General features: G+C 52.1%; 1 protein-coding gene across 3 annotated transcripts in view; it reads left to right on the forward strand.

The window, feature by feature from the left end:
• CSMD2 (CUB and Sushi multiple domains 2) overlaps positions 1–15913 on the forward strand; it is a 295469-nt gene that overhangs the window by 267529 nt on the left and 12027 nt on the right. For all 3 annotated transcript variants that reach the window (XM_054086316.1, XM_054086315.1, XM_054086317.1), the window contains 6 exons: positions 2139–2312; positions 4495–4677; positions 10174–10350; positions 11309–11488; positions 12710–12883; positions 14306–14479. In XM_054086316.1, coding sequence (XP_053942291.1) covers positions 2139–2312; positions 4495–4677; positions 10174–10350; positions 11309–11488; positions 12710–12883; positions 14306–14479 — 1062 coding nt within the window. The remainder of the gene's footprint in view (positions 1–2138; positions 2313–4494; positions 4678–10173; positions 10351–11308; positions 11489–12709; positions 12884–14305; positions 14480–15913) is intronic.

Here is a 15913-nt window from a genome sequence, read left to right on the forward strand (position 1 = left end):
TTCCGTACGCCCAGTCGCCCGCGTGGCTCCGAGGGAGGGAAACGCGGCTGTGACGGTGAGGTAAACGTAGCCGTTACTCTGCCGTGATGCGGCTGCTGAAGGGAATTTGCTTCCTGGCCCTCGCTCTGCATTTTTCCCCCTTTCTTACAGTATCCAGGCCCTTTCTGCCACTGTGGTTTGCAGGGAGAATTGGGAGGTTCTGGGGGATGCGTTGGCTGAAGGATTTTTCCCAGTAGCGTAGGAAACCTCTGTATAGAACAACACAGAGGTTGTGCTCACGGTCACCTTTTGTGGCAGTAATTCCTAGTGCAGACGTCCAGGTACTGTATGGAAGATGTCCGTACTGTTGTTCCTATTTTACATTGAGGGAAACCGAGCTCCAAAGTGGATTTGGAGTTGAGATGGGGCTGCTCCTGCCTCTGCCTCACCGGGCAGCGTGTCCTTCAGGAGACAGGAGCAGCGGCCGTCTCTGGTCACCTGGCATAGCCAGTGGCTAACGCAGTCAAAAGTGGAGCTCCTTCAGTTTAAATCGGCTGAGCTGTTCCAAAGCCATGATTGTTTCTTTTTTCCCTGTATGATCCCTCGACACCCAGTCACACACGGTAGTTCTTGGCACGTTTTCCTTCCCTTTCGTTAGCAGCATGCCACATTCTCACGCTTGCAGCACCCTGCCTGGGCCCAGGGAATTGACAAGTGATGCCAGTGTGTAGGGCAGCCGCAGGACGTGAGGGCCTTTAGAGACCAGGGAACCTGATCGCTCCGGCTCTCTCAGCTCACAGCTTTCCAGCTAAGTCAAAGCAATCTCCTTCCTTAAAATGTCGAGCATCCCTTGACTTGGAGGATTTGTGGGCATTCTGGAAAGTCAGGTCAGTTCCATGACTGATTATCTGGATTCACGGGCTTAATAGTTTAAAGAAGAGAAAAAAAAGAAAGGAGAAGAGGTTTTTGCATGCCTCTTTTCTTTGTGTTAAATTTAAGATGTGCTCAGTGCTGAAACCCATCCAATACCACTTTAAAGTGTTTATGGCTGGGTACCCAAGTACTTTCTTAACCATAAATTAAGAAGGTTGATGCCAGACAAGCTTGGGTTGTGAACGTTGTCTCCTGCCTGTTTCTGAGGAGAAAGCAAAACAGAGCTGATCCCCTTTGGGGGTGGGAGAGCGAGGCCAATAAGTGAAGTATCCCGCAGCAGAGCCCAACGCATCGGAAGAAACAGCCTTCACACTGTGTACCTAAATCCTTTAAAAACCTCACTGCCGCCGCAGGTTTTAAGCTTAGCTGAGTCTGCTGGAGTATCTGTTATTAAATTGTTAGTTACAGCATGAGTTTAAGTATTAGCTATCAAAGCCATTTCCTTGTGAAGCGTCCTTGGTTTTAGTCACAGCTCTGCACCACTATATTTCAACGCCCACGTGCCCAAACGTACGCGTGCTCTCCTTTTTATTGAAACATACATCATGTTTTCTGCCTAATGCCAGTATTGGTATTTTTAGACTCTAGCAGAGGGAGAGAAGATATCCGTTATGGATGCTTTCCTTCGGAAACCAAGCGGTGCATGGTCTTTACGCTGAGCGTCCCCATCCCAACCTGTCTAATAGCCCTGGGATCTGTTGGTGTATTTGTCAACACCCTCGCTGTCTCCACTCTGATTGCTAAGCTAAAGTAAACCTATTAATTATCATTAGAGGTGGCTTTTTGCTAGCAATGGTCGAGTGAGCGGTGCTCCAAATCTGCCAGGATAACGTGCTGAGGTGTGACACAGCATCAATTGCTCTGTGGCGCTGCTGGAGGTGGGTGAGGGTGTGCATGGAAATATTCCTGCTTAAGGAGGAAAGAGTTTTCCAAGGAAGCTGCAAAACGCCTGTCAGTGTCAGGACTAGGCATTTAGGCTCAAATCCTTGGCAGTTTTTATGGGATGAGCACATGCTCCCCTGAAGGAGACTGATGCGAGGTCTGCTGTGCCAGACCCGCGCTGTGGCGTGAGCCACCAGGAGTTTGGTGGGTCTGACGGGTGGCTTTAAGCTGCCGAGGTCTCTTGCAGTGACCTCAAAGACCGCATACTGAGCCCATGCCTGCCTTTGGATGAGCATGACAAGCAGTTGGCCTGTGGCTGAAGCTGCTGCATCTGTCTCTTGCAGTGGTCTCTTGCGGCCACCCCGGCTCCCCGCCGCACGCTCAGATCTCCGGTGACAAATACACCGTCGGCTCCGTGGTGCGATACAGCTGCCTGGGGAAGCGGACTCTGGTGGGCAACTCCACTCGCATGTGCCAGCTGGACGGGCGCTGGAGCGGCTCCCTGCCGCACTGCTCAGGTGAGGAGGGCTTTGGGAGCGAGGGATGGGCCCCCCCCACCCTCCACTGCCCCTTTTTGTCCTGCGAGGGGGGAGCCTGGTGCAAAAGTACACACACTGCAGAGGGAGGTTGTGGAGGGCTCTGAAAATCACAGCATCTCAGCTATCCGGTCTTCTGCAGCTTGGATGATAAGTGCTGGCAGAGAGTAAACCACTCGGCTTGCAAGACGAGAAATAAATGGCTGCAGCAAACGTTTGTGGTCGGAGGTGTGCTGCAGCCTGCTGCTTTCCAGCTTCCACCATGCAGAGCCTGCTCAGGGCGAACGTGTCATGCAAAACCAGGTCTTTGCATCCCATCAGCAGCACCTGACCTTCTTTCTCACGCGTTCCAATAAAAGAAGTCCGTGTGGCCCCTTTCCAGGGCCTGACATCTGCTGTTATGGCACCACCGCGGTCCCGGGTCTGGAAAAGGCAAGCGGAATGAGTTTCCAGATCAGCAGCACCTCCACTGAGAGCAGTTTGGCAACAGAAGTCCATTCTCACTCCTGTGCCAGAGCGAGAAAGGTCTTCCATTGGAAATGTCCTCATAAGCCAGGACAGACTTGGGTTGAAGTCATGGGGGGCACAACGAGGTGTTCTTGCTGAGCCTTCCTGAAATCGGGATGCTGGGATCTTAGCTGATGGCCTCCAGTGGAAGGAAGGGTGCTGAATAACTGGCAGGATGCTGTGCAGAGCCCTCCCCACACCACCCCAGCGCTTCTTCCTTGAAGAGCACACAGCCAGATGAAATGAGAATTAGCTGGAGCAAAGCATGTGGGACAAGTGTTAATTTTTAATTATGCCACTTAGGTTTAGCAGCTCCACTTGACCAAGTTTAACCTCTGCTGTGGAAGCGGAAATCAGGCAGAGTCATTCTCCTGTTTCAAAGCCGTATCTGCAGAGCTGGGTTCTTCATCTGTAGCTGCTTGGAAGGGTTTTCTGCTCTAATTCGTGCCTCTAAACCATGTGGTTTTCCCTCCATGGTCATCTCCGTGGGTGGGTTTTTGGAAGCATTTGGTGTTATTCTGACTGGTTCCATCTGTTAGGTGGAGGGGGGGTTCTGAATGACTTTGTGGGGGCAGATTTAGGCCAAGGCTGGTGGTGTTTGATGGTGCCGGGGGAATACCCGGCACTCAGAACCACGATTCCCACCAAAGGGCTTGGGAAGAGGCTCCTCTCCTGCACCAGACATGGGCGGTGCAGTTACAAAAGCAGTGAAGAGGCAGAATATCGCTCACATCATCCCTGCCAAAGGTTCTCCATTGTGTGCGGGAGATCCCTACAGCGCGACAGCAGTTTGTACAAGATGAAACAAAAGACTTTGATATAAGTCATTATGTGAAAGAAAATGCTGACCTGGAGCATTCTCCCCCTTCTCTTTACAAGCGAGTACGCTCCCCAGATGATGAATATGCTCATTATGTTTTATATTACACGTAACGCCGCGCAGGCTGTACCTGCAGCAAGGCACAGACGGCCCGGGAACCGGGAACTTCATTGCTAGCTGCAGGAGTGAAATAGTCTTTCCTGGCTTGAGGGTGGCTGTGTTTACACAGATCATTAGCAGAGAGAGCCAAGAACAGGCACACACGATGTGAGGCTGTGTCAGGCAGCAAGGAGGTGGGCATTTCTCCAGCCTGCTCCGGAGAAACCCCGCGAGGCGTCTGCCGCAGCTGCTCCATTCCTCCTGCCCCCCTAACTTCCAGCCGGCAGCTCAAATGATCACAACTTGTACGAGCGGATGTTTCTCAGCTGGATCCCTCCTGCCTCCGCGCTCCAGACCCAACAGCTTCATGTTCTGCGGATACGGTGGGGTGTGCTGAGGTGGCTTGGAACACATCGTAATTTCTGCTCGGAGGGAAACCATCCGCATGACTGATGCTGGCAGCCAAGCTGTTGTCTGCTGGAGTGGCTGCGGTGAGGGCTCCATTTTGAAAGTCAGGACTTTTTGGCCCTGTTTTGCAACCAGCTTAAAACCAGTAGGCTCCCGAGGTCAGGGAGTGTTTCATCTGGAATTTCCCTGCTCTGCTGAGGGCCAGTCAGTGTTAAACCGGGTCAGCCCCACAACCCAAGTCTGTGCTGGCCCTCTGAAGGTGTGCCATTGAGAGAAAGGCCAAAGCCATGGCTTGTTTACTCTGCTGATGCTGTGCTGTCTTCTTCACAGGAGGAAGCCAGGGTGTGTGTGGTGACCCAGGGATCCCCTCCCATGGCATTGGGCTGGGAGATGACTTTGACGTCGGCAGCGTGGTCCGGTTCAGCTGTGAACCCGGTTACGTGCTCCGGGGTTCATCCGAGAGGACCTGCCAAGCCAACGGCTCCTGGAGTGGCACACAGCCGGAATGCGAAGGTAGGTTTTCCAGCCTCGCGTCCTCCCCTGCATCACGCCGAGCCTGCTGTGGGTGTCCCAGAATTTCCACATCAGGGACGGCTGCCCGGCCAGCCCGTGCCCACTGTCCTGGTTGCCAGGGACAGTCTGGTGCGGCAAGAAATGCTACTCTCATTCAGCCTTGCCTCCAGATCCTGCATGTAGGTCCAAGGAGCCTCCGTTCTCTCTTTTCCCGCAGGTCACAGCTCATGGAGGGTGTTTTTGGTGCACCTTTTTGTGTTCCCAGCTCTTCTCTGCAATGCAGAGTGCGCTGGAACTGTGGCATAGAAGGATTTGGGTTGTTCAAATCCATGCCAACGTGTAGACTGAGATGCAGAGCAGGAAGAGCCTTTGGGAACTGCTCCTCGTTTCTAGTCATTCCCCGAGTGTTGCTCACAAGCTCGCTGCAAGAATCAGAGGTGAATATGTCTTGGTCTGCATCACATCCAAGTGGATGATTAGAAATGCCCCAGCTTGTGTGAGATCTGTGGGCCCGGTACGGCTAATTCCCTGTTGCTTTGTTGAGGAAATGCAGCAGGGTGAGGAGTGTCGATAGCTTCAGACCCCCCGTTCGAGCTGGAACTGGCACACGCGAGAGTCATTTACATTAAGCAGAATCGCAAAATGCAAATTATAATCCAGTAAGCATATTTTTGTATTTGAAAACCCCAAACCCCTTATTTTTCCATTTGAAGAAATCAAGTAAGACCCTATAATCCAATCTAATAAACCCCCAGCCAGATTCTCTGAGCTGTGCCTCTCACTGCCACTGTTTTATAAAAGTGTTTAAAAAACCAACTGGGGAAAGAACAAAAGCCAAGGAGAGGCAGGATACCAAGTGCGAGGAGACCTGGGCAAGTGCTGGCAAGTGCTGCAGCTGATTTGAAAGCCAAAAGCTCAGAGAGAGTTTATAAATGAACTGGAAATTTATTCCAAATTGATGGAGCTCTTGATTGAAAAGACACCGAATCGCATTATTAATACACTCAGGTCTGGCACTTTTTTCATTCTCTGTTTTTTTTCCTTTGGTGGAAAGGCTCTGCTCATTAATCTCGGGATAAATAACCCATCAGGTTCCAGAGGCACCAAAATACGGATCTCTGGCAGGGGTTTTTTTTCAGATTTTATGAATAATAATAACATCACGCCTATAATGCAGTCATTCAGTGTTAAGTGCTGACTGGCCAGTGGAGGAAGGTAATTCGCAGTGCTGAGCAGGGCGCTGGGTCGCTGTCGTTTGTAGTCACAGTGAGCTGTGAGCACCACAAGGTGTTCTGCCAGCACCCCGGGTGGTACATTCAGCTCTCTGGAACCGGTATTTATAGGAGAGGGGCAGGAGAGATTCATTTGGGCATTGAATTCAGGGCAAACGAAACAGAGGGCTGAGTGCCCAGGCAGGTGTTCCGAAGGAAGAGGCATCTCGGCGCTGCCCTGGCGAAGCTCCAGCACCGCGGCGGAGCGGCTCGGCTCCTCCGTGGCACGTTAGCTCTGACTCAGCCACTTGTTCGCTGCTCTCAGCCACCGAAATGGAGCGAAATCAAACCTGATGGGGCTTCGCGGGTCACCGGCACTCGCCTGCCCCGGGGAATTCGATGCAAATGGCTCTCCGGATGAGCTGCTCGATGAGCACGGCGGCTCTTGGTCCATGCAGCAGGAGAGGGGGTCGCTGTGAGGAGCGTGTAATGCACAGACGCACAGAGGGCACCGTGTGAATCCTACGGCATAGATCGAAGGGCAGGAGAGAGGAGCTGTTAGCTCCATTTCAGAGAGAGCTGCTATAATAGGTTCCATTTAAAAGGAAACCAAAGGAAAAGGGAGGTGGGAAGAAGTCAGAACTGATTTTTCCAAGATGTACAGATGGTTTGGAATTAGATTAATTGCAGGGACTCTTTCTGAGACTCCTACTTCAGTCTGGTTTACGTAGCTCCGGTTTTGTTGTCCCCGGTCAGAGCAGCTTTCCAAGGCTGCGGGTTTCAGGCCTTTAATTTTCAGTAAGTTTTTAAAGTGTAAATGAAGTTTTAAATGCTTTTTTGCTTCTTTCTCCTCCTTCCTGATGCTCCATCTTTGTTCACCCAGGAGAGGTGCGGGAGGAAGCCCCTCAGTTTTACTCTGCTCTGCACTCAATCCTCTTCTTAAAAGCTGAGCAGAACACCTGCTTTTATAATATTTATTGTTTCTCCAGGTGAATTAATACCACATCCAAAATTCGGTGGGGCTCTGGTTGCTCTTTGGCAGTTCCAGTGAACAGAAATGTGCTAATTTTAAGTGATAACTTTGGGAAAAGAAACAGAGTTTTGCCTCCTGCCCATGTGGCTGCTGAGGGCACGGGAGGTGGCGGCGCTGGGATGGGGGTCCACGCTGCTTTTTCCTTCCTCTGCGTGGTTAGGTGGGTTATGGGGTACTGGTTAAATTCAACAGTGTGGAAATTACCAGCCCTGAAGCAAAGGCTCTGAGACTCCAAAGGCTTTCTCAGCCGCGTCTTATTCCAGCAGGAGGTTTTGCCTGGCGTGTCAGACATCATTAGGAGAGTGTTTTAGCCGGGCGCGCGGAGGGCAGCGGAGCCCAAGAGAAGGAATGGCAGTGGGGAAGATCGGGTCAGAGCCGGGGGAGCGTGCAAAGGGCGCCGTACTCACACACCACCTCGAGCAGGGTGCGCACTGATAGCAGCCCTCGGCTTCTCCCTCTGCAGCTGGAGAAGAGGAGACTGAGGGGAGACCTAATCGTGCTGTGCAGCTTCCTTACACGGGGAGGAGGAGGAGCGGGCGCTGAGCTCCTCTCTGAGCCCGGGGAATGGCAGGAAGGTGCCAGGAAAGGGTTAGGTTGGGCATCAGGAGAAGGTTCTTCCCTAGGGCTGTGGACCCCTGGAACAGCTCCCAGGGCAGCAGGCGCGGCACCAAGCCTGACAATATTCCAGAGGCATTTGGCCAACGCCCTCGTGGTGTGAATTGTCCTGTGCAATACCTTTTGAGGTGTGCAAGTCCTTGGTGGGATTGGGGTTAATTGCAATTGGCAACCCTTTCTGCGAGGTTTGTTCAAAAAGGACTTTGTGAAAATTCCTGCAGGAGCACAATTTGACAAAGATCAAACCCAGAAGCCCCCAGGTGGGGGGTTCTGTAACAATCTGTCAGTCCCGGGGATATTTGGAACACTTCAAAAGCAGCAGCAGAGTCTCTGTAAGCGCCCCGTGGTGCTCCTCGCTCTGGAAGTGCTCTGCATGGCCGGAACACGCTGGGGTCGGGGCTTTGGGTCCTCGGCACAGGCAGGGAGCCCTGTGCTCATCGAGGCGTGAGGGGTCCTGACGCCAGGACTTGGCTGTGGTGTCGTCTGCAGCTCAGCAGGAGCTGAGGCTGGGGGTGAGAGGAGCGGGACACGCTGGCTCCACACCCCTCGCTGCAGCAGGGAGTCAAACCTTCCTTGTCCTAACAGTCATTCCAGCTGAGCATCATCTCCTGAAGCCTTGTGCTGGTAAAGCCACAGCGGCTCAGAAATCCCCACCTGCTGCTGCTGCTTTTCAGGTTATTCTCTTGAATTTCAATTTCTGTTTAAAAGGTGATGGGGTCTGAGATTCTGAAGGAGAAGCGAGTGGGGGTGAGTGTGGGGCTTCCAAGGCTCTTCAGGATTCACTGCGCGAAACCAGTGCCAAAACCAGTTTGCTTTCAGGGCCTAATGTATTTTACATCTCCCACAGAAGCCAAAGGGAGTTATTTACCCACTTACTGCTCACATGCATGATAGGATCCTATTTATATTTAAATTATGGTTTCAAAAGTTCAAGCCTTTCATCCTTACATTTACCGCTTCTTTTCTGTCCAGCCTGTACGGGTCACAGCTGATGCACGCTGCGATTAAACCGTTTCCACAAGTCTCCTTGTAGTCACAAAAGTAATATTTTTGAGTCATCTGTGTGTGTTTGGCCACATGCGTGGGTGGAGGAGGCTGGGCAGCTGATGTATGGGCAGGCAGTGAAATAGTAATTTAAAGCTTTTTCTGAGTTGATAGAATTTGACTTTTATCCCAGCATCTCTTGGAAATGACACCGTGTATCACAGAGACGCCGACTGCATGAGAAATCTGTACCGAGAGCGCACCTCGCGTGAGCTCAGTGCCACGCAGAGTTCCTGTGCGCACAGTCCGGAATGGTTATTAGTTTCCTCCCGTCAAACAGATCAGCCTCCAACAAGCTCAGATGTTAACAGGCTGTCAGCAAACTGAGCAACAGACGGAGGGAGACGCTACTCCTTGGTGGCCTGAGCTCATTGATGTCCTGCTGGAGAAGAGGAGGCTGAGGGGAGACCTCATCATGCTCTGCAGCTTCTTCACAGGGGGAGGAGGAGGGGCAGGCGCTGAGCTCTTCTCTCTGGACCCAAGGGAATGGCCAGAAGATGCCAAGGGAGGGTTAGGTTGGACATCAGGAGAAGGTTCTTCCCCAGAGTGTGCTGGAGCCGTGGAGCAGCTCCCAGGGGAGCAGTCACGGCACCAAGCAGAAGCATTTGGCCAACGCCTTCATGGTGTGAATGTTAGGGGTGTCCTGTGCAGGGACAGGAGCAGGACTCGATGATCCTCGTGGGTCTCTTCCAACTCAGGACACTCTACGAGTCCCCGTGGAGGATAGCTGGCAGTGTTGTGGTCCCAGGGACGGGTCACCTTGCGTATGCACAGAACGTGGCTCTTGCAGAGATTGTGGCACATTGCTGGGAAGTGGTGGGAGCAAGGAATTTCCTCGTCTAAGAGCTGGGAGCATGCAGTTTAAGCCTTTGCTTGATTCGTGTGGTTTTCTTTTATGTCCTGTAATTTCAGATTAAATGAGGGCTGGGTACAATTATCGCAGGTGCTTATTTTGTCCTGACAGGGCTTTGTGCACCACCATTCTCCCCAATGGCCTTTTATTGCCATGGTGCTGAGGTACTTCAGACATAAAACTTGGGCACTGACAAACCTGTAATTGTATTCCCACAATACTCTCCCTCCTCTGAAGGTATAATTGGACATAGCTGGGCAGTGAGCAATGCCACAGCGGGAGAGCAGCAAGCTTCCGTTCCTTTGAAGTCTGCAAGTTGTCAGCTTCCCAGAAGGCCCAGAGTCAAAGTGGCACACGCGCGTCCAGGCTTCCACCCTCCTGGGAGATGGAGGGACTCCAGGCTTGGCACCACCGGCTTTATTAACCTATAGGACCAGATGTGAGATGGAGAGGTGGGATGAGGCCTCTGCAAGGAGCGGACAGGAGTTCATAGAACCATAGAATGGTTTAGGCTGGAAGGGACATCAAAGCCTCCAAGCTGGGAGTAGGGACTGGGATCCTGTTGTGTTTAAGGACCTGATTTTCCATGGAATAGTCTGTTGTGTCTGAGCTGATCCAGGGCCTTTGCAGCTAATGTTGCTTTTGTCAAGAGTGATCGATTGTAGGATGAAAACCTTGGGTTTGGGGTTGCTGTTTATGGTTTGGGGGTTTGTTTTTAACTTTGATGTTTTGCTTTCTAGTTATATCGTGTGGAAACCCAGGAACCCCCAGCAACGCAAGGGTTATATTTAACGACGGCCTGATTTTCTCCAGTTCCATTATCTATCAGTGCCGGGAAGGCTATTACTCCACAGGCGTGCTGAGCAGGCACTGCACGGTGAACGGGACGTGGACTGGGACCAGTCCAGAGTGTACAGGTGAGCGCTGGGATGGATTCCTGGAAGAGAAGATGAGCGATTCAGCCAGGCTCTGGGGAGAGGGTGTCAGGGTGTGTTGGATGCTCCCTGTGGATACGTGCACACGCGTGTGCCGTGCTGAGAAGCTCAGCTGAACTGTCTGGTGGCCGCAGCATCGCTCAGCCTGCGACGGCTGCAGGCGCCTAATGGAAGACTCTTGCTTTGGGTTTGCTTTTTTCCAGTTGGATGAAGGGAGCTCTGTAATAACTCTAATGAGTAGATGTCAGCTGACACAGAGGGGCTCTCCAGGGCTGCCTCTGATGGTGAGCGCTCCTGGCTGCCGGCGTGCCAGCACCGGGACGGGCGTGCGCAGAGCCCCGGCTCAGAATCCTGCAGTGAACGCGTTGCGTTTCCTCGCGGCTCCCACCCGCAGGCGCCGCGGAAGTGGCAGTAACCAGGGTGAAAGAGGAGGGGTGCTGTGGGCAAGCTGTCTTCCAGCTAGCCCACATTTGACCCAGGTTTTCTTTCATGTTTAATGTGTGTTAATACTTCTTCTTGCAAGGTCTTAATGTACCATTAACATCACTGCTCATTCCACTGTGGAGTAGCAAAATTTTTGCCCCATACTGGAGCCCAACCTGCTCCGTAGCCAGCACCGCTCGCTGTGCCGCAAACTCACTCTCTGCCATTAGCAGATTGCATCCTGCACTGAAAAATGCTCAGAACCATCAAGATTCCAGTTATTGCAGCTCCAGAAGTGTGAGACAGGGGATAGTCGTGGAATCATGGAACTGTTTACGTTGGAAGGGACCCCAAAGCCCATCCAGTCCCACCCCCTGCCATGGGCAGGGACACCTCCCACTGGATCAGGGGCTCCAAACCCCATCCAACCTGGTCTGGAACCCCTCCAGGGATGGGGCAGCCACCACTGCTCTGTGAAACCTGGGCCAGGGCCAGAAATTCTTTCTTTCTTTGGCAGTGATCAACTGTGGAGACCCCGGTGTGCCCGCCAACGGCGTTAGGCTGGGCAGCGACTTCACCTACAATGAAACGGTGGTGTTCCAGTGCACACCTGGGTACATGATGGAGTCAGACAGAGCATCTTCTCTAACCTGCACGAAAGACCGGACCTGGAATGGCACCAAACCTGTCTGCAAGGGTAAGCCTGGCTGCTGTAAATCTTGGCGGATGCAAGTTTTAGAGGCCACAGAGTTTTTGTGACTTGTGACAAGGCGATAGACGACAACTGCCACAGAGTGCCTTGAGCCCACTGGGGAGCTTCTCAGTCCTGGCATTTAGTCTGTCCCCTGTGTTTATGACACTTAGACAATTCTATCAGCGTAGCATGAACACCTCACTCTCTTCGGGTCTATCGATCATCACAATATGCCTGGGAGGGAGGCAATTGCTATTATCCCCATAGTAGAGAAGGAAGAGCGAAGCACAGATTGTTAAGTGACTTGCTCTTCACAAAAACCCGGATCAAACTGGGATGAAATATTGTGTTTTGCGAGCACGCGTTTCTTGGCGTCATCTAGAAGTCTGAAAAATATTCCTTCCAACTCCTTTCATTATTTCTCAGTTCTGAGATTGCCTCTGTGGTTCAGAGATAGCGAAGGGAAATAACATAGCAGTTGCAGGACAGGCTGAATCTCTTCTGCAAGCGTTTTACTCACCCACTGAGTGTCGATAAGGGTTGGAGCAGCTCCTGGGTGCTTGTGTAGCAATCTGGAAAACTCGCCTGTCATTATTCTGGTATAAGTGCAGACCACACAGAAACGTCCACATACACTCCAGCTCCTTTGGAGGCTGTAAAGAGCAATTCTTCCACTCCTCTCTCACCTCTCCACTGAGCTAATGTTGCAGGAATAATGCAGAATGCGGCCAGAGCCTCATTTGAAGGCCGGGCTGATTTGCGTGAGCTTAGCATCTTTCCCAGAGCTGAAAAGCAAAGCGCTGCAAAAATGTCATATCAAAAGCACCCCAGAGCAGATGAAATACAGACTGGTTGTTGATTCAGCTGCTAATCTGAAACCCAGACAGGTTGTCCAAAATGCATGAATCTTCCTTCTTCATGCAAATCTCAGATGAGTTTTCATACTGTCAGGCTGGATTCTTACCTTCAGTCAGCAATGAAGACCGACTCAGAAATCTGACTTGGAGATTTGGGATTTGGTTAACTACACACTTCAAAGTAAAGTCCCGGGGTTTACAACTGTACGTACAGCTGGCAAGGTTTGGGCAGCCCCCCACTAGGGCAGCCCCGGGAGGGCTCTGTGAAAGCAGAACGTAACTTTGATCCTACATGAATTTGCTTGTTGATGGGAGTAACCGTGCTGAGAAGTCAAGAGAACCGAGCGTGCTTTTGTTTCTCTTGCAGCCATCATCTGCAAATCCCCACAAGCCATCCCCAACGGGAAAGTCGTGGGCTCGGATTTCAGCTGGGGCTCCAGCGTGAGCTATGCCTGCCTGGAGGGGTACCAGCTCTCCCTACCCGCCGTGCTGACCTGCGAGGGGAACGGGACGTGGAGCGGGGACATCCCCCAGTGCTTTCGTGAGTAGGCAACCATTGACATCTGCACGCGTGAGTCGGGGAGGGGGCTAGGACTAAAACCCAGTTGTTTAATGCTCGCTTTCCAACATGGAATCATAGAATGGTTTGGGTTGGAAGGGATCTTAAAGATCATCCAATTCCAACCCCCTGCCATGGGCAAGGACACCTCCCAGTGGATCAGGTTGCTCAAAGCCCCATCAAACCTGGCCTTGGAGCTGATTTTCCTGTCGGCACTGCCTTCCCTGGTTTTGCCATAGAGGGTACAGACTCACCCTTCTCGGGGTGTGGAAGTTCAATATCCAGTTGCTGTGCTTCCAACCTCAAAGCCCAACAGATGTCTTTCACTAACTGAAGCCAGCGGGAGTTTCGCATGCAGCAGCAAAGCACGGTGGTGCTTAGAGTGTCTGTAGCCAAAAGTCTGGATGCTCCCCATCTCCACAGCAGCCAAGTTGCTGTCTCCATTATGAGGAGGCAGCGCTGGCCATGGGGCGTAGTCAGTCGCTCCACCTCTTCCGAGAGAGGCGTGAGGTCACGTTTGCAACAGGTTGCCCAGGGAAGTTGTGGCTGCCTCATCCCCAGAGATGTTCCAGGCCAGGTTGGATGGAGCTTGGAGCCCCTGATCCAGTGGGAGGTGTCTCTGCCCATGGCAGGGGGTGGGACTGGATGGGCTTTAAAGTCTCCTCCAACCCAAACTATTCTATGATTCTAAGTCTGAAGATGCTGCATGTTCCTGTCCACCAGGCATCCTTCAAGCTGGCTGTTTGTCCATGTGTCTCCACAGTGACCGAGTTCTCTACAATCAGGGCTCTTGAAACTGCCAAAGACAGGAAAAAACCCTTTGGCAAAGGGCACTGCGCTGTTGCAGAAGTTGGGAATGTTTTGCGAAGGCAGCGCTTTGGCTGGGTGGAAACCCGTGTGCTTGATACAATAGCTAATGCGAAAAATTAGTTAAACGTCTCATAATGATAAGGGCAGGGCTGCGTTTCCTTTCCTGGCTGCGTGGCTGGCAGCTGTACAATAGCCATTTTCCTATTAAATCATACAAAGCCCTCACTGTGTTCCTTGCACCTTTCTCTGGATCGGCTATAATTAGTGGGCTTTCTGTGTGACATGGAACCATATAGCAATTTGACATCGTGCAATTAGAGATACATTTTAAAGCTAAGCATGCTGTTAGGGAGAAAAAAAGAAAAGATGGAGGAGAAGGTGGAAGTTAATTAACAGCAATTGACAAAAAGAGAGAATTACAAGGGAAGTAGCCAACAACGCCTTCTGCCAACTGCTAATTCCCGAGTCAATCACAGAGTTTGGTGGCAGGGAGCGGTAAGGTTTGGGCCATTAATAGACCCATCTTTAGCTTTTTAACATTCCTTGGTCACGAGGAGGTTCGTCTCAATCCGCTCATCTCTCCGCCTGTTGCAGCTGTGTTCTGCGGGGACCCCGGGATACCCGCGCAAGGCAGGAGGGAGGACAGAGGCTTCACCTACCGCTCATCCGTCTCCTTCTCCTGCTTAGCCCCGCTCGTGCTGGTGGGATCAGCGCGGAGGTTCTGCCAGTCCGACGGGACGTGGAGCGGGACGCAGCCCAGCTGCATAGGTAAGGGGAGGCTCCTCTGTTTGGCATCTGCAAGCAGAGAGCTTTGCGTTGTCACTTTGCTTTTCCATTTCTCACAAAGCTGGTTTTATTTTCTGGGTTGGTAGAAATTAGGCCTTTGTTTTCCTGAAAACTGAAGCATTCTCCTTTGGTTTGGGGGTGATTTGATGCTTTTGGTTTGTGCCTACTAGCTGAAGGTAAACAGCCCCTCTCCTTCTCTCAGGGTTTGCTGATTAGATTCGGTGCCTGACCCCATCGTTCCTGCCTGATGGTGATCAGTGCATTCGAGGGGATGATGTCCTCCCTGTTAGTCTCCTCAGCTCTGCGCTGGGCTGCTGAGGGCAGGAGAGATCAGTTCCTCTGCAGAACTTCCAGGTTAACGTTTGCAACCTGGACCATACAGGGCTGTGTGAGAGCCTGCGGAGGCACCGCATGGAGCTCCGAGGGCTGGTGCTGCCTGCGTGACCTCTGGGGCTGGTACCAACGGAGCTGTGGATGCTGCCCCTGCCCTCGGGCCTGGAGCGCACTAACGCTGCTGCCGACATCAGGTCCGCTGTCTTTATACAGCACAGGGCTCTGGGCTGTGCGCTGCTGCCAGGCTTCCTCAGGGACCTCCAACCCCGCACGTGCTCTGTGGAGATGCACAATATCGCGCTCTGCGGTGGGACTGAAAGTGCAGTTTGATGGTGGAGAGCAGCACCGGGTGGCTGTGGAGCGGAGCTCTCCTGCTCACAGGCGCTGCGGTAAAATGAGTTGTGCCTTGCGGGTGCACGTGAGAGCTCTTGTGTTCTCTGCTGCCTTTGGATTATATCCAGACCGACAGAACAGCCCCTCCTACGAGTGTGAAGGTGCTGTGTACAGACATCAAAACCCTACAAATGGCTTTGCCTGGCTGCAGTGTTGGGATTCAGGCTGAAATTGCCACACGTTCTTCAGGTGCCCATTTTCTGGGGCTTTCAGAACCCTTTGAGACCTTGGGATAATCATAATTAGACACAGCATTCTTCACCTGTTTGGAACTCTGGCTGCATTCTTGAGCTCTAGGGCTCCCGTGGTGCTAAACTGCACGGGCTGTGTGCTGTTACCTTAACCGTCCGCCTGAACCCCACCATCATCACTTTATGTGGGCAGAAACAGAGCTCAGGATCTTCTCTGTGGGTTTCAGTCTTTCTAGATACATCTTAAATGCATCACCAATTACAGTAACGTAAAATCCCTCGTGGCCTGAAGCCCCCCAAGCGTCCTGTTGTTTTCACCAGGAGCTTTCTGACGTACCAAGAGTTGGGAGCACCCACCGGTTGTTGCGAATTTTGGCTTTAAATGCCTCATTGCTGCTTTGCAAATCCTTCTCCAAGATCCTGTCATACCCTCTAGAGCTGCCTGTGGTCGAGCCCAGCGAATACAGCTCGTGGTGAAATGGGCTCACATTTTGTCTCC

The sequence above is a fragment of the Cuculus canorus genome, chromosome 22, assembly GCF_017976375.1.
Source record: "Cuculus canorus isolate bCucCan1 chromosome 22, bCucCan1.pri, whole genome shotgun sequence".
NCBI classification, from domain to species: Eukaryota; Metazoa; Chordata; class Aves; order Cuculiformes; family Cuculidae; genus Cuculus; species Cuculus canorus.